This window comes from Pararge aegeria, chromosome 18 (assembly GCF_905163445.1).
Source record: "Pararge aegeria chromosome 18, ilParAegt1.1, whole genome shotgun sequence".
Classification (NCBI taxonomy): domain Eukaryota; kingdom Metazoa; phylum Arthropoda; class Insecta; order Lepidoptera; family Nymphalidae; genus Pararge; species Pararge aegeria.
The window spans coordinates 3,524,392-3,547,435 of NC_053197.1; the positions used below are offsets into that span (position 1 = coordinate 3,524,392).

The following is a 23,044-nucleotide window of genomic DNA, read 5'->3' on the forward strand; positions in this document are numbered from 1 at the left end:
CTTGGATTTAACCCCTAATCTGTTTCTGTTAAGTCATACCCCTAATTAATTTCTACTCGACATCGCACCGGAACACTTAATCGAGTCGATGACTTTCGTAGCACGTCTTTACCGGTAGGGTGGTAACTAGCCACGGCTAAAGCCACTAGACCAGAACGGTTCTATAAATTCCCAAATTGTTCCTGCTAAGAATCGAAACCGGGATCTCCTACTTCAATTCATAGCATTCACCGTTGCGCCAGGAAGGTCGTAAAAAAAATATTTTTAGAAGTAAACTATATGAACCGACTTCAGAACCTTGAGCGTATTAAAAAGACAAATCGAAATTCAATTGTACTTAATAAGCTTTTCTTTGTTTCAGATTTGCCCGATGTGAAAGGCAATAAATATGGACTTCAAGTACCTAATCCTAATGATTGCCTTCGCGACGGTCGAGATAAACCTGACGGAGAGTCGTCAAAATGATAAACGGAGATGGAAATCCGAAAAATCCCCCTACTCGCATTACGTTAACATTTGCGATATTCAGGATCGGGCGTCCAAAGTACACTGTTACTGTGAGAGTATTAAAATAAAAACAGCTACAAAAGCGGATTGCTGGGTTTTTAACGGTGGCATAGCAGAGGACGATCCGTTCTGGTCAAATTTTTACTCTCAGCCAAAAATAGAAAGGCTCACTTTTAATGTGAGGGCTGACGGTGGGCTCACATATATCCCAGCGAAGGTCATCGTTAGACTCGATCGATTGAACTACTTGAATATACAGTACGCAAATATTAACACAATTCCGTCTTTCGCGTTCACGAACTCGTCAACGTTACGAGAAATAACGCTGCCTAAGAATAAAATCGTAAAACTGGAAAAAATGGCGTTTGCCCATCTTATTCTACTCGCTAATGTCAGTCTAATAGAAAATCAGATATCGGAATTACAGAGAGACGTTTTCTATGTCCTGCCTAATTTGCAGAGGCTATATCTGTCTAAGAATACGATAAGCGTACTTCACGACGGATGCTTCAAGCATTTGAATAATTTGATAAAATTGGATCTGAATAGCAATTTGCTAACTGTAGTCGTCAGGGAGAACTTCCAGGGATTATCGAATCTGATTATATTGGACATGAGGAACAACAAATTGATGATGATAGGAGATTTGGCGTTCGCGGAACTTTGGAGCCTTCAGGAACTTTACTTGGACGGCAACGAAATAGAATTTATTTCCGAACGGGGTTTCGGTGGATTGACTCAGCTGAAGAAACTTTCCTTAGCCGATAATAAGTTGGGAATGTTGGATGATGGGGTGTTCGATGAAATACAAAAGTTGAATGTTCTCGATTTAAGGAATAACAACTTGGAAACATTGAAACAAGAAACGCTACGCAACGTCGTAGAAAATATGAAAACGAATTACGCGTTAGTCTCATTGGATGGTGAGTTTCTAACATTTTATTTTTAATACTAATTTTAATTCATCTATGACAGAGTCTCAACGTAGAGTATTATGGGACACTATGTAGTTTACAAAAACGGGTATTACTATAAGTTTTATTAATTCGGAGTCTGTCTGAGACACGTGCATAATAAATTTATCAACGAACTTAGGTAGCCAGTGCCGTGCATGCAGGGTAAGCACCAAACGAGCAGATTATATAAAATGAAAAAAACTCCAGTACGAGTTATAAAAATTTTTAAGGATAGGCTTGTAAGAGTTATAAAGAGCCCACTAGCCTAGGAGATTTTCTTCATTTTATATCATCTGAATACCCTGCGCATGCATGCCACTGTATGTAGCCTATATAATAATCATAAATAAGATTTATCTTGCTTCTTTAGGGTCCGTTTAATACTCAGAAGCTTCCTTAATATAGCAGTAATACTAAATAATTAGCACACAAATAAATGTACGGTTAATCAATGTATTAATTAAGGTCCGTGAAAGCGCATAAAACCCCGGATCAAAGCCGCGGCCACAAAAACTGTTATTATCAGCGATTTACTGAAACCCCGCCACTCAATGAGGAATTAATTAACCGAATCAAAAAGCATTTCTGACTACATTGAAAACAAAATGATCGTACCTACGGTGTAATATAATATATAAGGATAACAAAATATACGTTTTTGGAAATCTACCCATGATATTTTTATTAGAATAACGGGGTATTTTTCCAAAATTGGATAGAAGCAGGCGTTACATTTTCGGTAATCCATGATATATAAGGAAAATTAAGCTTAATTTTCCTTATATATGGCATAAGCTTAATTGTAAAATCAACAACAAGAAGCAAGAGTACATTGCCGAAGAATTGTTAGGTGTGGAGTATAAGAAATTATAAATTACACATTAGGACTTTTCATCGGATTCTTTACATCCAACGGATACAGTATGTTTTCGTGTTCTTCCTAAGGGTGCCATATAAATTACATAATAATCTGTTCAGTAGTTTAGGCGTGAAAAGATTACAGACAAAGAATAAGACTAACTAAAAAGGCTTTCGAATTTATAATTATAATGTTGATTTCACTTGATGTGTTCTAAACAGCTTATATTAACCTCGTCTATCTTATCCGCCGTGAAATCTGTTCTGTATTTAGGCGTGAAAAGGTAACAGTCAAAAAATGAGAACAACTAATAAGGCTTTCGAATTCATAATTATAATGAATGAATGGATGAATGAATATACTTTTATTGCACACCACAAAAAGAACATAAAAAAGAAAAGTATAACAAAACAATGTATACGATTTGTCGGCCTTATCGCTTCATAGCGATTTATAATATTGATTTCACTCAATGCGTTCTCAAAAGCTTATCTTATCTCAAAGCTTAAATTATAACTGTACCATTCGTCTGATAGGAGGTTTTGGGCGTGGCTAATTAACGCCCTACTGACGTCACTAGAAACCGATTATTTGTACCTATGGACCTAATTTAAATGCCAGAATCCTAGATTGTATCTATACTTACCAACAGATGAGATTGCAGTCAAAGAATAACTAAATTATATACATGTCTTGTAGAGGAATAAACAAAACTATACAATAAGTATACAAAGGCTACGACCTCTCAATAATTTATCAATAGCAAATAAATAGTTTGCTAGCAATGAGTATTTAGTGCGCAAACATATAATGCTTTGGGGCGTTGTTTACTTCAAAATACAATTTAGTAATAAATGAAGCTTCAACAGAAATTCTTACGCGAAAAGTAAAAAGTAAATCTCAATGATCTTCAATCAACTATTTTATTAACAAAATTAAAAACCTAGCCTTAGAAGTTCGAATAGACAAACTCTGCAAGTCACAGACATAAAATACTTTCAACATCCTCATCGACTCATTAACGGCCCATTACATGGCTCGGGTCTCCACTCTGGCCAAGTGCGGATTGATAGATTTCACACACCCTTGAGATCACATAGAAAACTACCAGGCATGCAGGATTCCTCATGATGTTTTCCTTCACCGTTAAAGCAAGTGATATTTAATTGCTTAAATTAGAGACGCATGTAACTTCGTTAGAGACGTGTTCCGGAACTTGGAATCCGAAAGGAACGCCGAAGCCCACTAGGCTATCATATCGTTTCATACAAATGCTTTATATTCATACTAGTGGACCCTCGCGACTCCGTCCGCGTATGAGTCAATCGTGAAGCTAGAATAGATCTTATACTAACATCATAATCATCGTGGCTAGCTATGTACATACATATATATATATATATATATATTATTTTACGTGGTAAGTTCTCATTATTTTAGTTGTCCTCACAAACTTTCGTATTTACAATATTAGTAGGATGGTGGACGCATGCATTCGATCGTTGTCCGATATGCCTTGCGACTTACTGTTATTTGTGAAACAAATATTAATTATATAATGTTTTTATCTCCGACGATATATATCAGATCCATATTAAAATAAGACAAGACATGTATACACTTTAAAATAAAAAAGAATTATTAAAATCGGTTTGAATTTAAGGGAGGTATGAAGTAAAATTGATAAAATTTTTCATCCCATTTACGGGGGAAACTTATTGTTCATCGGGATAAAAAGTATCCTATATGTTGACCCGGAATATCAGCTACTACTATACCAAATTTTATTTAAATCCGTTCAGTAGTTTCACGTGATTCCCAGACAGACAGACAGACAGACAAAAATTAAATAAAAATCTGTTCTGGACTTAGTATCGATTATAAAGCATCCCCCGGTCAAAATTTTCAAAATATATTAAATGTACAGAAATCTTCCAGTTACAGTTTTATTATAAGTATAGAAAGTTATTTTCAAAATAATTAAAATTCCAGATTTATCAAATCGGTCAAAATATTGTTCGTTTTATTTAATCACGTAAGTTTCTTAATAATTTATAGGTTGGTAATCTTTATAGCGAAGGAGTTTGCTTGAATGTTTCGTTAAAATGTTTGAAAGTTGAGATTGCTTTTAAAATGAGTAAATTACACCTGTCTCAGGCAGGTTTATGAGTGTGTAGGTAGTGTTTACAAATGTTTTGAATAGTTGTATACTTCGGAATACAATAAGCGAAACTTTAGCATAAGTTAATTGCGTGCGATATGAAGTGAAAATTCAAAATAAATTAGGTTTATATTCAATTTCACAAACGTTTATAATTTCTCAATCAAGTTAATACAGTAACAGTCATTTTCGCCCTAGAAGATTTAATTTTAAATTATGTTCTTTGTCATGGATCAAAGATTTATTTGGTTAAATTCGTAACAATTAATGTTTATGTTGCAGTCATGTTTTTTTTGAGATCATTAACCTTTAAACGAAACGAACGAAGCGGTGGGTAGGAGCTCGACTTCACTTTCGGGTCGCCGAGTTCGAATCCCAGCTAACACCTCTGACTTTTCTAAGTTATGTGCTTTTTAATTTATTAAAATGTCACTTGCTTAAATGGTGGAGAAAAACATCGTGAGTAGACATGCATGCCTGAGAGTTCTACATAATGTATTCAAGGGTGTGTGGAGTCCACTAATCCGCACACCGCAGTGTGGTGGACTACGGCCTTAACCCCTTCTCATTTTTGGAGGAGACCCGTGCTCTGTAGTGGGCCGGTAATGGATTGATGTGATGGAATTGATGGACGTTTAAACATTTATTGAAATTGTTGTTCTTTTTTATTTGGTACAAACATACTTTTACTTCAATGTAATAAAAGTACCGACATTCGTTTCTATAACATCACTTCAGGCCACGGGGCTCCTTTCTGAATGAAAAAGGTTTAGTCCACCAAGCTGGTCAAGTGCGGAATGGTAGACTCTACAAGCCTTTAAGAAAATATAGAGAACACTAAAGCATGCAAGTGTCCTCACGATGTTTTCTTGAATCGTTAAAGCAAGTGATATTTTAATTACTTGAATTAATAAATAAGGGTGCAATAGAAAAACGGTCAAGTCTAGGGATGGGAGTAAGTCCGCTTATACGACATTTTATCCCTACTCCGCTGAAGAAAGTACTGTTCGAATCAACGGTGGTAGGGACACAAAAAAGATAGCGCGTAACGGAAAAATGTGACGCGTAACCGAAAAATCCTACGTTAAATTTTTTTCCAACGCCGATAAAGAAGTTTCACTTCAAAAACGCTCATTACTCCGAAAAGTTACCACTGCAATTATTTCTGTCGTAGTACAAATCTCATTGTATCAATAAAACACTCATAACATAACGGTGTTATAAAATTCATTAGGCCGTTATTGTGCACTACAAAAATTTATTACGCCCATGAAGGGGTGCATAAAGTCAAGTCCGCTTACACGGATTAAAGGACAGAATCCCTTTTATAAGCGTACAAAAATGAATCGTGTGCATTCCAAATAAGGCTTAAACTTGTTTAAACAATTTCTGTAAATGAGTTTTGTTTGTACCTGTATAAGCTTAATACATTCGTAGCAACTAGTCTATGAATCAGCGGCTGATGTATGGTGGTTTGTTGCTCTGTGACGTTTTAATGGCGAGTGTATTTCGCGGTCGAGAGATATTATATTTGCCGCAAAATTGCTCGTTACTACACTTGCATTGTTGGGTATGATTTAATAGGTCCACCAGTAGGAGTTGGAATTAAAATACTGGTTTTAATTTGCTTTTTGGTTAAGGTCGTGGATTTATTAGCTCTATTATAACTTTAATGACAAAAAACTAGGTAGTATAACTAAATATATTTACGTATGGCGTCCCCGAACTCTTAAGCGAAGCGTTGGTCGACCCCCAACGACATCAAGCGCATCGCAGGGATCGCCTAGACACAAGCAGCATAAACCCGTGGAATTTAGAACTCCCTACAAAAGACCCACCTCAAGTTGACATCTATCTATTCTAATATTTTACTACAAAGAAACAAACTGAAGCATCTTCAGTTTAAGAGAAGCGAGAACATGATAAAGAACCTAACATTTTTTTGAGAATAAAGATGATTTATATGTGAAAATATGTATTATTAACCATCAAAATTATTATCTTCAGCTAGTAAATTACTGGTTTGCGTACCGGGCTTTATGTATGGTATTTTAGTTGTAAATACGCGCAATATTTTTGTTGTTGCCGTCCTCAAGTTTGTCGTTTCTTCAAACAATAACAGTCAGAAGCGTATTATGATTTTAAAACTAACAAAAAATATTTATTTCGTTTCGTACAGTTGCAAAATAATACATTAATATTGGGGTCATCCTAGTAAGTTATTAATATTACTACTAGCACTTGTAGCAGGCTGCCCTGCTCTTCCATAGCATCATATACAAATTGAAATAAATAAGTAGATCCTTAATGTGTAATATAAAGTTGTAAAGGTTTACCAAAGATAATTACAATATGTAAGTCTACTTGTGGTGTGTTTGTGTGTGCGTGTCGGTGCGGTGTATGTAAAATTAATTCGAATGTCATAGAAAGTTGTAGTTAGTTTAAATGTCAAGTTATTTTTTCGTCCTTTATATTTATTTCGCGTGTTTTGATCCGTACAAGATCACCGCGTCACGCTAATGAGGTCAAGTACACGGGATAGATTTTGGACGGGTTTAAGACTAGACCAATCAAAAACCGTAAACCGTAACCAAAGACCGTATCTTGTAGGTAGTCGGCCGGTAATGGGTTTATATGTCGATGACGACAAAATCATATAAAAGTCTTAGAGATACTAAAATATTTTTGGCGATTATGCAAGACTAACGGTGATATTTTATATTTGAACAGGTAACAAGCTGACATGCGACTGCCGTCTATCGTGGCTGCATAAACTACGTAACGAAACCCGAAGCAAACGTGTAAGAGCCTCTTTAGACCGTCTCAACTGCATCATGGATATCAAACTAAAAGCAAACTTGGGAAACATAAGAACTTCCAAAACTGATCCCAATTTCAAAGTTATACCAGTTAATAAAAAGGATATAGACAGAGTTGACGAAGATGAAGAATTCGATGAAGACATAACCTACGATGACGCTATGCAGGACCAGGAAAATACTTTGGACGTTTCCAAGATAGAATATCGTAGGAAACTAATGGAAATTCCCGTTGACATGCTACCCTGCGCTAGTAAACTTAGCTACGAAGCTTCATACTCTCCACCGACGCAAGACGAAGTCAAATATTATAAAACTTCGGGCTCCGGAAAGTACTTAGCGTCAACCTTCAGTCTGATAACATTATGCTCTCTAACAAAGATATTGTAGCGTAGTCCAAAGTTTTGAGTGTAAGCAAACATTTTGAAAGGGGTTGTTTCGGAAATGTAAGGAGCCTTGGCTAGGTATTATTTAACTCTTTATTTGTATACCACATCATTAACATAACAATAAAATAATACAAAAAGAAAATAAAAAAATTGGTTGTCTGTAAAGTCGGCTTACTGACGATAGTTGAACGTGACAACGTCGTAAGAAGATACTGATGGAATGGTTGCATTTTTCAAAAGAAAATTTCAATTGACACCACATTCACTTTTCACTGCACTTCATCCTTGCCGAAAACATGTAAATGTATTATTGTATAGAAGCTATCCACGCGGACGCATCGCTCACTCAAGTAGGAGAGAGATAGATGTCGAACGCGGAGGCCGACTGTGCCTCTTTGTCGCTCGTTCCGCGCTCTCGCTTGCACTTCAAGCCTTGAATGGAACGTCTCAGAGCGTAACGCCGCATACGTCATGTTTTTTCGTGCGTGCAGCCGGCTCCATCGAATTATAAAACATTGTCACGTCATAAACAGAAACGAAAAAAGAAGTAAAATAGGTACTTCCTTATGTGTACACCTATTCAAAATCTTCAGGGTCATTGTATATTTACATATATAGTTAATTTTAAAAGTTCTATTTCCGATGTTGGAAATTAATTTCTGTTGTAGAAAATAATAAATAAAGGGGCAATACAATATCGTACGTCACTTTATCAATTACATTAGAGGCACTAAGAAGTGACAATGGACCATCTCGGAAAGCGTAGGAAAAGCGGTAAGAATGAGAATCACAGTAGCGTAATGAGCTAAAACTAAAATGTTAAGAAAAGCCATAAATCAAAAGAAGTAATTTACATTTGGCATGACTGCCATAAATAACATAACTAATGAAAATATGTCGAGGATGTGTTACTTATGTACGTAGGTACTTCAAAATAATGTTTCTGAACGTACCTATGTTTTTAGCGTTCAAAAGCTGCCATTTAGCACATACATGTGCACATTATTATTTTTTATATCACAGTTATGTCGGGTGTCCATGATTTTATTCTATTTTTTTAATGAGTGTACATGACCTGGCTAGGGATGGAACAATCCCTTTTGGTCAAGAATCTTTAACAGTTGTAATTTAATCTGATAGAAGTAAGGTCTGCCTTGAATTTAGTATTAACTGATAGTTAATTTATAAGTCTGTATACTTTTTAGTATTCTCGTAACATTTTAAGAATTTCAATCTCGATAATTCGATATTATCGATATTTTTTAAATTTTATTTTGTAAATTTTCTTAAATATTGGATAAAAGCAGGCTACTTTGCAGAATTCCGTGTTCCCGAATATTAAACTAATAAAAATAAATAAATATATTATGAAAATTAAGCTTAATTTGCAATAGTCCGCGAAAAGCATGACTTTACAATCTTAACAATTATTCATTGTAAAGTCAAAATCTCCTGAGGATGCTCCGGTGTTGGAGCGAAACGTGCGTAGAGAATATATTGTTGAAGATCTGTTGAGTTTTAATTACACCGAACAGATTCTCCTGCTTTTTGCGGAATACCCATTGCAAATTAAACTTAATTTTCATAGTGTCTAAATTTCCTTTACAAATACACTTCTACTGTTTCAAATAGGGCTTTTAAAGGGTTATATAGGTCGTCTTGTGCGGTCCTTTGGGCATTGCTTGTCGCTGTCAAACTAACGGACGGTCTATCGAAGTAACTTAACCGATGTGGGGTCGCCATTCCAGCACATTGGGACCGCAATGTCAATCGGTCGTCTGATCTATCTTTATCTGACATGACATTTCACTTTGTATGTATTATTCTTTTTCATTTTCGCTAATAATAGACATCTTTGTATAATATCAAAATTAAGCTTAATTTGCTATACTCCGCGAAAAGCAGGAGAATCTGTGTGGTGTAATTTATAATTTCTTCAATCCTTATACTCCACACCAAACAGATCTTCGGCAATATACCCTCTACGCACGTTTCGCTCCGAAACCGGAGCATCCTCAGGAGATGTTGACTTTACAATGAATAATTGTTAAGTGTTAAGATTTTTAGGTCAAATGTCTATCCTGGTTTTTACTTAGTGGCCTTGGTAAACATGGAAACAATATTATAGACTCACTTTGCAAGTACTTCAAGCCTATGTCAAAGTCAACACATTTCTTTATCTAAATAGTCCTATTGGCGCGTTCTTAGGAGATCCCGGAGCCTACCAAATATGTGCTGAGGACGGTGACCGAAGGGGTTTTAGTTTGTAGGAATTCCTTTCAGATTTCTCCCCCGTAAACAAAAAAAACAATGAGCCTCCAGAAGGCACTTTTGATGCGTACACAAGTTGCAGATGGTTAATTTACTTATTATTTCCACTTAGTGATTCTTTCCATTTTTTCATATATAATCCCAAAAGCTAATCTGTACTCTGAGTTCCCATGTAAACTTTTAGCGTAAATCGTTTGTTTTATACGGATGAACAAACAAATAGATTTCACGGATTTACTTTTCTGCATTCCTAGTAAGTTTAGTAACAGGTCGATTGTTATTTTTAGGTGTCAATTACCTCTAATTCAATCTTTGCAATTTCGAAAAAGTGTCAATATTTCTCGCATATTTACTACTGTATATATATATGCACGAGCATTGCGTAAACGTTGCATATCGTAGCAATAGTTATGCCGTGTTTTTCCCGCTCTGACTTTCTTAAGTTGATATTAGTTGAAGTGTGACAAAACGCTAAGTATCACGACGTTATACAACGTTTATTTACAACGCACTTAGCCGTTAAATAATTGTCTTAAATGATATTTATTGCAATGAGAGGTATAAACTAGTCTTGCTGTTCGCCGTTGAACTATGTTTGTGAGTCTGAGCTTTTCAATAAGGTGATAACTTTATGAATAAGGTCCCCGAATACGTTCAAAGCTAGTAGGGCATACTAAAACGAAAATTCATGTGGGGTAAGTCTTTAACTGACTCGTTGGTTTAGTGGTTGATATAGTGTTCAAATATAAGTTGCTAGGATTTGGAGGTTTCTATTATAAATTCTACCAGTTGCTACCCATTCAACACGAAGAGCACGCTAAACAAACGGTCCCGTATATTGTCACTAACATACTGTGATAATAATAATTAAAGCCCACCATTCCGCTCTGGAGCAGGTTGAACTGTATATGCTCTAGAACTCTCTCCTGTTAGTGAAGAGGCCTCAAACTAGGTAGGTTAAAGATTTCTACGTTACTTCAATAACATAGCATATCATGAGGCCTCGGTTATAAAAAAGGTATTTTTAGTGTAAATAAAGTAAATCTTTTTAAGATATTATGTGAATCAAGGCATGCAAGAAGTGAGTTTTATATTTTAATAACATCAAACGAAACATTTGCATACAAAATGTACAGCAATCTCCTAGAAGCACATTATATTAGGATAAGATCTGCTTTCAAATTATTCTCACGGGAGAACTTAATGTATAGTCGAGACTACGGTAAATTACATTGAAATAAGAAAATGTATATGAGGTACATGTTAACGTCACATGTTGTTTCTGTTCCTATCTATTTGCCCGTGGGAACTGTATATAGGTGTAGTATGACCTTATTAATTTTACTGACACAGGCAAGATTTTAGTATCCATGAGTCGAGGGACTATGAAAATGTCATATAGAGGATGCTTATTATGCGAAGTCAATTTTTTCTTACTTTTCTTAAGTAAACAATAATTTCATTATTTTTTTAGTATGCCCTAAAACTGTACTCGATACTGAAAAAAAAAAGAGTTCCACTACCGATGGATGAAGTCTAAACTTAGTTTCTTTGGATATACTTTTTTTTTTGCGCTTTAAAGATTCAGAGAAATTATTGCATGAGAGCATTCGGTTGCTAAAGGCGCAAATACTAAAACGATATAAGGACTGCAAAAACTAAAGAATAGGCTTCGAAAACTGCATTGGATCAGCTTACAGGGTCTCTTCTATGAAAGTGGAGGCATATGCTTTGTGATGCTGAGTTAATATTGGTGAGCTATTCATTGAGGCGCTGTGCTATTGTAAGTCCCGGGTTCTATCCCGGCAGAGCCAAGTTGGGAATAATTTCAGATTTTGTCTTGACAGTTTGTGCGGGGAGTATTCGGCTGTGGTGGCCGCGCGCCAACGTGAACAGTAAGGTAAAATCTATGCCCAAAAATTTTGGGCTTTGGCCGTAGCTAGTTACCACGCCAATTCGTAAAAAATGACTATATTAGGATTAATTTAACAGCCACACTCCTAACAGGTTAGCCCTACCCTATTAGACTGCCCTATTACTTTCTTTCAGGTGTGATAGAATTAAAGGGCTACCGTGTAATCAAAAACATAAAAGTTTTGTGGAATATGTAAAATGATTATACCTTGACTTTTCAACACGATACTTAAAGATTACACGCAAAGTTAATCCTCTTACATTTTCTGTTCCTAAAATTTTCGTGTAAATAAACTTTAGGCGCTTAGAAACTTTAACGTTAAATCAAAGACTGTGTTAGACTTTATGTTTGTTAATTTTCGTGTTCCATTTCTTGAAGTTTTCGCTTATCTATAGTAAGTACAAGTATAGGTATAGTGGTGATTTATGTACCAAATATTAAGATAGCTAAATATTGTACTTTGTTTGTAACCTATTTTCCCAATAGATTAATAATATATGCAGATATAAATTTCATTACAATCTAATAATTAAATGTAAAATAAAAAGCTAATTGGTACCTAGCACAGATTATTTACTTAAATTACTGGGTAGATATTATAGAATATTATGTACTTTGCTCCACCAAAGGAATACTTTGATTGACATTGCATTGATGTTTTACGAAAGTTGAATCAAAAAGAATATCATGTAATCATATATGTAACATGACTTTGTGTTGATTTAATTTTAATTTCTGAAAACCGAAACAGATTTGGATGTATTTCATCATCCTGAGTGTCATGTCAATGTCAAAAATATATTTGTTTTTTATTTTATTAGTTACGTTTTTGTATTTTATTAATCTTAAAGTTGCTTTCAAGTATTTTTGGAATGAATAGTTTCGTATAATATTGGCTTTCAAAATCTACGACCAATATAAAGTATGTATTGATTTTAAGGTTTAAGGTCGCTCACATGACTTCAGTCATCGATCCGATTTGTTTGTAAAATCAAAATCACTAGATGTAATTGCGAGACTTTAAAACCATAGAAATAATGTTCATTTTAATTTGACGATAGAGTTAAATACTTAAAAACTACAAGCAAGCGTGCAAATCTCACACATAAGGTAGGTATAAGTCTCATATATGTGACCTGTATTATTTTTGAACTTGCAATGACTAATTCATATAAGAAATTTAAAGGCGTGCACTTTGTAGTGGTAAACAGGTGAATTCTATATAGATTTACTCCTTACATCTTGATATAAATGGAGGTTTTTACCTTTGCTTTTACTCCTTGTTCTAGAAAACTAAAAACAGCAGCAAGCGCTATTCAATGTTTTATTTACCAAAGAATTTATTTTTACCTCGTTTATAAAACTTTTAATATATAAAACGCAATGTTATTTTATTATTGTAATGTAAATATAAAATTATAGTCCATAAATATTTTAACATTCATGTATTCTGATAAAATGTGAAATAATAAATTGATACTTTTGCAAATGCCTCTGTTATTTATTTTTGTCCGCAGCTGATAAAATATAATAGAAAAGAGATGCCACTACTATTATAAATTATTTACGATACGAGATAGAAGGCTGTTAGAGTTATGTAGTGGCGGGCATCATCATTCCTATCAGGACACACAATTAAACTCTGCACAGCGTCTTCGCCGGTTCGAGGTCCCCGACTTCTGACGTCATCTGAACGTATGCTCACACCACGTTCTCGGAGGCGTGCGGAGTAATCACCGTCCGATACCCAACCACCCTAACCGTGGCCGACAATCCCTTGGCTTCTTTTAGCCCTAGGGCTCAAACTCTCCCTAGCAGACCCTCATTCCGAGGCTCGCCAACAAGCCCGCATTACGCTGTTAATTTTTTTAGGGTTAATCAGCTAACCATTATAAAAAAGGGCATAATAATCATTACCAACCCATAACTGGCCCACTGCAGCACGCTGGCCAATTACAGATTGGTAGACTTCACACGCCTCGGACAATATGCAGGATTATCAGGCATACAGGTTTCCTCACGATGTTTTCCTTCACAATTAAATCAAGTGATATTTTAATAGCTTAAGTTAAAATTAATAGGAGTATATCTCCGAAAAGTTAGGGTGCACGCTGGGAATCGAACTCCTCACCCACCCCGCGTTAAGATGGCCGAAGCTCTATCAACTCGACTCCAATTACTCGACTCGTATATTGAAGTTACACGCCTCTTATTCTTAACTTTTTTAATCAACAGACCAGAGCTTAAAGAAATGAAAGACATACTCGGAAGAAACTTAGTCAAGGCATTGAAGCGTTCTTGTCGCTAAAACGATCTCTTCCTTATTTTATCTCTTGCCATTTTGCGAGAGAAAATACTAAAGAACTGGTTTGTGATAAAATATAATGTTTTAATCAATTAAAATATTACTTGCTTCAACGGTGAAGGAAAACATTGTGAAGAACCCGCATACCTGAGAGGTCTCTATAGTATTCTCAAAGGCGTGTATAGTTGGGCCTATACTTGGGCCAATGTTGTGGACTATGACCTCAACTCTTCTCATTGTGGGAGACCCGTGCCCTGTGTGTAAATAATGGGTTGATATGATGACGATGATGATGATTAGAAACGACAAAGTATATACGAGTAGAACGTTTTATATTTGTTGACTGTCGATGGGATATTAACTTCCTAATTGTGCAGATCCAGTATCAAGATCGACACAGATTGCGATACTATTATTACCGTTACCACTATGATAGTTATACATATAGTTGTAAATAAGGTAAATAGCTCCCCAATCCATATATTAACTGGACCAAGTGGTCTGGTACTTTTGCAGTGAGAATGAGAATCTTCTTCTTACTTGATTTAAGAGATTTACCATTTGCTTTACACTGTCGATTTTATGCTTTTAAAAATGAGGTAAACGAGGTATTTAAGTTTGTAATAAATAGGCCTTTAGTCTAACTTGGCAGTAATACAAGTTCACAAAGGTCTATGAATAAAATAGCCAAAGCAGTCTTGGTATCGCCATTACAGATACATCAGGCTTAAAATCTACGCGTCAGATTACGGACACAGGGTGGCACTTTGTATGCAGCGTCGAACTGTGCAGGTAGTGTCCCTCGCATACCCTGCGATGTATTGCTATGTTTATAAGCGATGGGTTTAGGTCCACTTACCATCAGGTGCGTCAATTCATTATCATACTAACCAATTACAAGCCCACTACAGGGCACGGGTCTCCTTCCACAATGAGACGGCCGTAGTCCACCACGCGGCGCCGCCAGTGCGGATTGGTAGACTTTTCACACCAAAAAATAAAAAATAAATGTATTTGGCCAGTTGGTCTTGTACTTTTGCAGATAAGATTAGAATTTTGCCTTTAACTTGTGGTAAGAGATTGCGTTTCTAATTGATTTCCCAATCGAAGTTACACTAACGAGATTGAAGTAAACGAGGTATTTGAGGTAATAAACATTGGTTAACTTGTAACTCAAACAACAAAAGGTCGTGATTTTGTATAAAGCTAAGTATTTCTCATAATAACAGTACTAATAGCTCTTGTTTGTATTTACTTTGTAAGGTAAATTTGTTTACAAGTCGATTCCGCTTTGAATCTCTTGAAACATAAATTGGGGCATGTTTTAACATAATAAATTGGCGAGGGTCCATTTTGTGCTTGCTTGGGGAATCTTATAATACTCATCTTCATCAACACATTCCGGGCGCGGGTCTCCTCTCACAGTGAGAGGGTTTAGGCCGTAGTTTACTGGCCAAGCGCGGAGTGGTAGACTTCACACGCCTTTGAGAAGTTTTCAAAAACTACAGTACAGTAGGACTGTATTGTAGTATTTTTTATATTTTATCATCTATGAAGTGGGAAGAAATAATTTTAATCTTAACCAAAATAATTATTGCATGTACCCTCCATATATATATTTATCTTGACGGCCGATTGGCGCAGTGGGCAGCGACCCTGCTTCCTGAGTCCAAGGCCGTGGGTTCGATTCCCACAACTGGACAATATTTGTGTGATGAACATGAATGTTTTTCAGTGTCTGGGTGTTTATCTATATATTATAAGTATTTATGTATATTATTCATTAAAAAAAATATATATATTCATCAGTTATCTTAGTACCCATAACACAAGCTACGCTTACTTTGGGACTAGATGGCGATGTGTGCATTGTCGTAGTATATTTATTATTTATTTATTTATCTATTAATCGTTTTGGTGTAAATATTTTTTAAATTTGTATTACATCGTCTTAAATTTTTTAGTCTGTGTGTCTTAGTGTGTCTACTCATTCATTCATTTCCAATCATCATTTTCCAAATATAAAGTTAATATTGATGAAGCTATTTTTTAACCCTCAATGGAATTTTAATTCGAAAATTTTTAGTTAAATGTCTAAAAGAAAATTTTTCCTTAAACCGTGGTTTCATAAAACCACACAATCCTTTTTTATAAGTATAGTTCATTTTTATAATTTTTTATGAAATATGCCTTTCTCTTAGGGATATATATGTTTTTCAAATTCACAGTTAAACCTAATTATACTGAACGTAAATTCGCAAGGGTTTAGATGGGAGTTTGGCGTATCATCCCTCCTGGGTCGGAATATAACGAACACACGGAACAATTGAAAAATTTCAATCACAAAAAAATTATACCGACTGGCGCTATTTTGTTCGTTAACAAGCTTAGATCAATCATGTACTAGATATACAGTCTGTTACAAATAAAGCAGTTTTTATTTACTTATTATGATTGATATTAGCTGATTCCCATGACAATGTTTACGTCTGTTTCAAAGTCAAAGTCAAAGCCAAAAATATCTTTATTCAAGTAGGCCCATAGCATGGCACTTTTGATGCGTACATGAGAAATAAATAAATAAATATATTACGACAACTTATGATGCGTACATTACATGAGAAATGTGTAGACGGTAGTGATATGATGGCGATAATCATATTCGTCAACTTAAAACTAAAGCTACGTGGGTTCCAAACGCGTCCTGGTCTATGAAGAAGCCCAAAACAAACTTAGCCGGATGTTCTTTTTTTTTATCACCATCTTACATTGTCATTTAAAATGATTAGAAGAGCATTCGTTTTTGCAAGTCCCTTAAAACCATTTGTGTTTTCTTGAGATTGATCTCTCAGTAATTTTTTGTCAGTTTAGCTGTAAAAATGAGTAACTAACAAATGCTATTTTTTTAATTCTTCAGAAACGTTTGCCTTTCTGGGATAAAGGTATCTTATGTTTATTGCCAGAACGCGGGCTATTGCAGTGCCAAATTTCATTAAAATCCGTGCAGCAGAAAATCAGTAACAAAAACACAAACAAAGGAACACATAATGTGTGGCGGACGAACGAACACACTAGGTAATTACGAATCTCACGAGTCACTCTGTTTCTCTCGATAGTCATAATCGCGAGGTTTACGCCTGTCGTAAGTCTTTCGTGAGATACTTTATCACCCTGCCGGTGTTACTACTACTATTATAAAAGTAACAAATCTAAATGGGATATTTTGAAAATGAAGAAACAGTTTTACATGTTACGACTGTGCTGTCGGTTTTAAAACGATGAAGTACGAGCGGATATTTTGTACTAGAATATATTATTTATTTAATAGCGTTCATGCACATATCGAAACACAGTCGGCATTTATTACCCTTGTCACACGAGCAAGAAACTTAAAATAGGCTCCCAGATCGTGAATAAAAACTTATATTTCACGGATACTTTTCAACGACATTCACGATAGATATGAGTTATGAATGCTGTATGCATATCTATTGTGTCTTTGATCGAAGGTAACAAAACTCAAGCCCAGTAGATTTAATCCAGTAAGCATTTCCACGTAAATTGGCCAGTCCGGCATAACGATGATATATTCGGTTACATTTGTAAAGCCCATTTTCCGCGATCTGTTTCAATATGTTGAGGTTAATGAGCGGAATCGGCTTTGTGTGAAGAAGCTTCTGTGAAAAATATGTATTTTTAAACTGTATTCAATTATTTGCGTTTTTATTGAACCTACTGTTGGTGTGTCGGATAGGAGTAGGCGTTACATTGCGGAAATCCATGATATGTTATGAAAATTAAGCTTAATTTTCTATACTTCGCTAAAAGCAGGAGAATCTGTATGGTGTTATTTATAATTTCTTCAATCCTTATTACTTAACGAAATTTATAAATAATTGTTGAGTAACAATTATTCCTTATAAAGTCAACATCTTCTGAGGTTTCGGAGCGAAACGTGCGTAGAGGGTACAATGCCGAAGATCTATTTGGTGTGGAATATAAGGATTGAAAAAATTATAAATTATACCATACAGATTCTCCTGCTTTTCGCGGAGTAGAGCAAATGTAGCCTTAATTTTCATAGTGTACTGTATCCCCACTTCATACCTTATAAAAATAGCTGCACTAAGGGTTAAAAACGACGTTTGCCAATACTCATTGCGCTGGGAAAATGGATTGGTGATCGCAGTCGATGGTAGTAGTAACACAAAGGATGCTGCTGCCTGTTCTTTGTTATATTCCCTTAATCACTACGTATTACACCAATGGTCAGTTTTTGGTTCATACCAAAATGGTCCCATATATATTTTATATAGGTCTGATGGAGAGTTACGGAGACATATAACCGAACTCTTCAAAAAATTACAGCAAATCAACCGCGATTGCTGCGATCACATAAATAAGCATTGCTTACGCAATCAGATAACAAAACAACAATCGAGTGGGTTACGAAAGGGTTACGCAGACGTATTTAGTATGTCATAGTACACCCACATTTTCTATCCAAGTTAGTCGCAGTAGCCAATTTTTTCGCAACTATATGCTATTTGTAACACATAGTATTAAAGCTTGATACAAAAACGTATTTGTTTAATTTTTAGTTAGTATTAAATTAAAGGTATTTTTTTTTTAATTTCTAAACATTATATCTTACCAAAACGGGGTTAAAAACTGGCAATCCTACTTAATATCTAGGTTATCTTAATCTTAATTGTCTAGTGTTCCCTGTAAAAATAAGAGAGGACAACCCATCTAGGACATTAATAAGGTCGATAATTATTTTTTTGATGGAACTTATATTATCTAATCAATAATTTTTCCAGATAAAAACATAGAAAGACCCTTTATAATAAAGATGAAAACAACGGTTGTACCAGCATTATATTAATCAGCAAAGAAATTTTTGGCTGATATGGATAAAAAATACTTGTCGAATTAAAATTCTCAACACTATGATGATGAACTAACCTCTAGTCTAGAGGTTAAGACTTCGGCTTTACTTTTGCGAGTAATTGGTTGCGAGAAATAACCAAGTATGGAATTCATTTATAAAATGGTTAGATATTGTTTAATTAATAGCTTACTTAATTGCAAGTCAAATAACGTTTTAACAAATAAGATTCGCAGTCAACATTTGTTTTCCCCTTTGGCTGGATGGCGTCAGATGTTGTATAATATTTTCATAAAAATCCGGAAATTAAATCGGACCGTGGCATGGCCCACGCGAATTTCTTTGCGAGCATTCATTTTGTGTATCTCCGTTTGAAAGAATATGTTTGAATAAAAAATAATTCCATTTGATTTTTTTTTTATCAGACGATTTGATATATTTTTGGACGAGAGTTCTGCGGTAACTTTAGCCATATTTTGCTACACGAGTGAGAACAATGTGAAAGAATATAAAACTAAGGAAGGGGGTGCTAAACATTTTACCACTAACTTATTAAAATAGTAACGGTGATAGCGCATTGGGTACAAGCTCGACTTCATTTTCAGGGGGCCGAGTTCGAATCCCAGCACGCACCTCAACTTTTCTAAGTTATGTGCGTTTTAAGTAATTAAAATATCACTTGCTTCTACGGTGATGGAAAACATCGTGAGGAAACCTACATGCCTGAGAGTTCTACATAATGTTCTGATAGGTGTGTGGAGTTCACCAATCCACAATGGGCGAGCGTGGTGGACTACGACCTAAACCCTTCTCATTGTGGGAGGAAACCCGTGCCCGTAGTCGGCCGGTAATGGGTTAATATGATTTTTTTTTAAATTTATTTGGGACAGAAAGCAATTACATATTACAACAATAGCTCTTTAATTTAATAAAAAGAAAAAAATGGTGTTATTATGTAATCCACAACACTATCCACATAATATTGTAAGGAGTATTAAGGCGATACGATGTAGATAACCTTAATGTGTAACCTTTGATGTGTGTAACCTTACACGTATATTCTTAATTCAATAATATTGCCTGGCAGTGTTAAGGCCGCCTTTTGTTTTCTACTTTGGTCTTTTCAATATTCTTGCGTAGGTTTGACGTAAGAGGGTAATGCTAAACCAAAACAATGTCCAGTGATCATTCGTCCGTGTTTTGTAGTGTAATTATATAGTAACCTAACATGTACCATCACATGCGTCGCGTCAAATACTCTTTACCCAACGTTTCAGGCCAGATATGCTGCGGCGTTGGTGAAAGGTGATTTCACTTACAAGTAACACTTACTATGACAGATAATATTAACTGTAGTTACCTAAAGTACTTAAACAACAATTAAAATTAGCTGCCATAGCTATTCGCATTAACTTAATGCAAAAAATCTCTAGTGCTACTAAAAACATACAAAACAAAAAAAAAGGAATACAAAAATTAATTCATTGATTGATATAAAAGAAAGGAAAGAAAGAGAACACACATTTAACTTAGAAGACTAAATGATTAATCAGAGGAAATAAAAATAATAAATATTAATTGATATGATGATGATAATATGACGGATAATAATCAAAAACAGATCTTCATTATAGATAATACTTTAGATTTATTACTTCATCAGCGAAATTAGCAAGTAGGGTTTACCTTTTAAATGTTTTGTATACCCGACACATGTAACACCAATTTAATAAGGAATAAAGTAGCTTTTAAAAACAATAAACCAATAAATAAAAAAAACGGAAAGAGATCTCCTTATGTCGATATTTTCATGCAGCATTCGTAACACGTCGTTACCAGTATTATCGTATCCGGTTATGTGAGGGCGTTGCGTTATATGAAAAGGATTTGTTACGAATAAAGGGGGATACGTAATTGGATAGAAGAACGATGTAACCGACGAGTAAAAGGTAGCATATTTATAGCTAACCTACTTGTATTTCGGCATGATACGTATTGTATATTATAATGTAGCTCTACTGCCAAGGTTTAATTCTTGCAAACTGTTGTTAAAAATTGTTTAGTAATTAATTTCAGTTTGGAAGCGGTGATAGCGGTGATTGGGTACAAGCTCGACTTCACTTTCAGGAGCCGAGTTCGAATCCCAGCCCGTACCTCAACTTTTCTGAGTTATGTGCGTTTTGTTTTGTTCCGGTACACTTACTCGCTTGGATGCACGGCTTCATCAGTGGGATTGTAGTTCAAAGCCGAAGCCACCTACCAGACCATACCAGAGAAAATTATAAGGAATTATAACCTCCTAATTTTTTCCCTCCGGCAATACATCAGGGAACTCTTATAAGACCAAATCGACCACTGGACCAACTGACTAGTGGTTAGGACTTCAGCTTTACTTTCAGGATGGGCGAGTTCAAATCCCAGTACGCACCTCAAGTTTTTTTTTTTTTTTTTTTTTATTAACGATAGGCCAGCGTTTGACGACAATCATGCCCGTTAGAAAGCAATGATGAGGTCTAGGTTGGAGCACGCTTGCCTAGAAAAAGCCTATTCACTCTAGCCTTGAAGGTACCTAAATTATACGTGGCAGGAAACACAGTTACCGGGAGGGCGTTCCACATCTTAGCGGCACGTATCAGAAACGTGGATAAAAAACGTTTCGTGCGTGTTGATGGGATATCAACCACATAAGGATGCCACCGCTCTCGGTGTCTCGCTGTTCTGTGGTAAAACGGGGAAGGGGGAACAAGATTGTGAAGTTCCTGAGCACACTCACCGAAGTATATCCGGTAAAAAACCGATAAACAGGCAACATTGCGTCGGTGCTGGAGACTATGTAGTTTCGCCTGCGTTAACGAATTGTCGCCTATAATTCTCCTGGCGCGACGATCCACCGAATCCAAAGCTTCAAGTTGGTACTTGGCAGAGCCACCCCACAGGTGACTACAGTACTCCATGCAGGTTCGCACTTGAGCCTGGTACAGTGCGAGGCGTTGACCTGGCGTGAAGTACCGCCTAACCTTATTGAGGATACCAAGTTTTTTAGCTGCCACTTTGGCTTTGGACTCGATGCATTTGCCAAAATTGAGATTGGATGAGATGTTGACACCCAAGAGCTCAATATGGTCGCTAATTGGTACGGATACACCCCGGAAAGTGGGAGCCAAGGTGAAAGGGCTCTTTTTTGCGGAAAATAAACACGACTGCGTCTTGGCAGCATTGAACTTAACCAAATTGGCGTCACCCCAATCAGACACCTCTTTTAGAGTCAAGTTAATACGCTCCACCAAGGACTCTCTATGCTCAAGGATATCATTAGCACTGGCCCTAGGGCTGGACAAGTACCTCTCCGTAACGGTGCTGTCATCAGCGTACCCAAAAAGATTGGGATTCAAAAGATCGTTGATGTGTAGCAGAAAGAGAGTAGCGGAGAGGACAGATCCCTGAGGAACACCGGCATTGACAGCCATGAGGTTAGAAGAGTGGCCATCGACAACCACTCGAAAAGACCGTTCCCTCAAAAAATCAGATATCCAGCTGCAAAGGCCAGCAGGTATTCCGTAAGCAGAAAGCTTACTGAGAAGGCCGCCGTGCCAGACCCGATCAAAAGCCTTGGAGATATCCAGAGAGACAGCAAGTGCCTCACCGTGTTTCTCAATGGCTTCGCCCCATGTATGAGTGGCATACACTAGAAGATCACCAGTAGACCGGTTCTTACGGAAACCATACTGTCGGTCTGATATAAGATCGTTTCCTTCTAGGTATGAGAGGAGCTTGTTATTGAGTACACGTTCCATAGTTTTACAGAGTATGGACGTGATGGCAATAGGTCTGTAATTGGCCGGGTCCGCACGACTACCTTTCTTGGGTACTGGCTGCATTCGCAATCTTCCAAGATTTTGGGACTTGAGCAGAATTTAGAGAGAGTCGAAACAAGCGTGTCAGCACAGGAGACAACTCAGGAGCACAGTTCC

At 36.1% G+C, this 23,044-nt stretch overlaps 1 protein-coding gene across 1 annotated transcript; it reads left to right on the forward strand.

Moving 5' to 3' along the window:
* Positions 1-388: 388 nt before the first annotated feature.
* LOC120631632 (connectin-like) lies at positions 389-7,692 on the forward strand. Its single transcript, XM_039901287.1, has 2 exons — positions 389-1,430; positions 7,214-7,692. Exons 1-2 carry the CDS (start codon positions 389-391, stop codon positions 7,690-7,692), a joined length of 1,521 nt encoding a protein of 506 aa, XP_039757221.1.
* Positions 7,693-23,044: the final 15,352 nt, after the last annotated feature.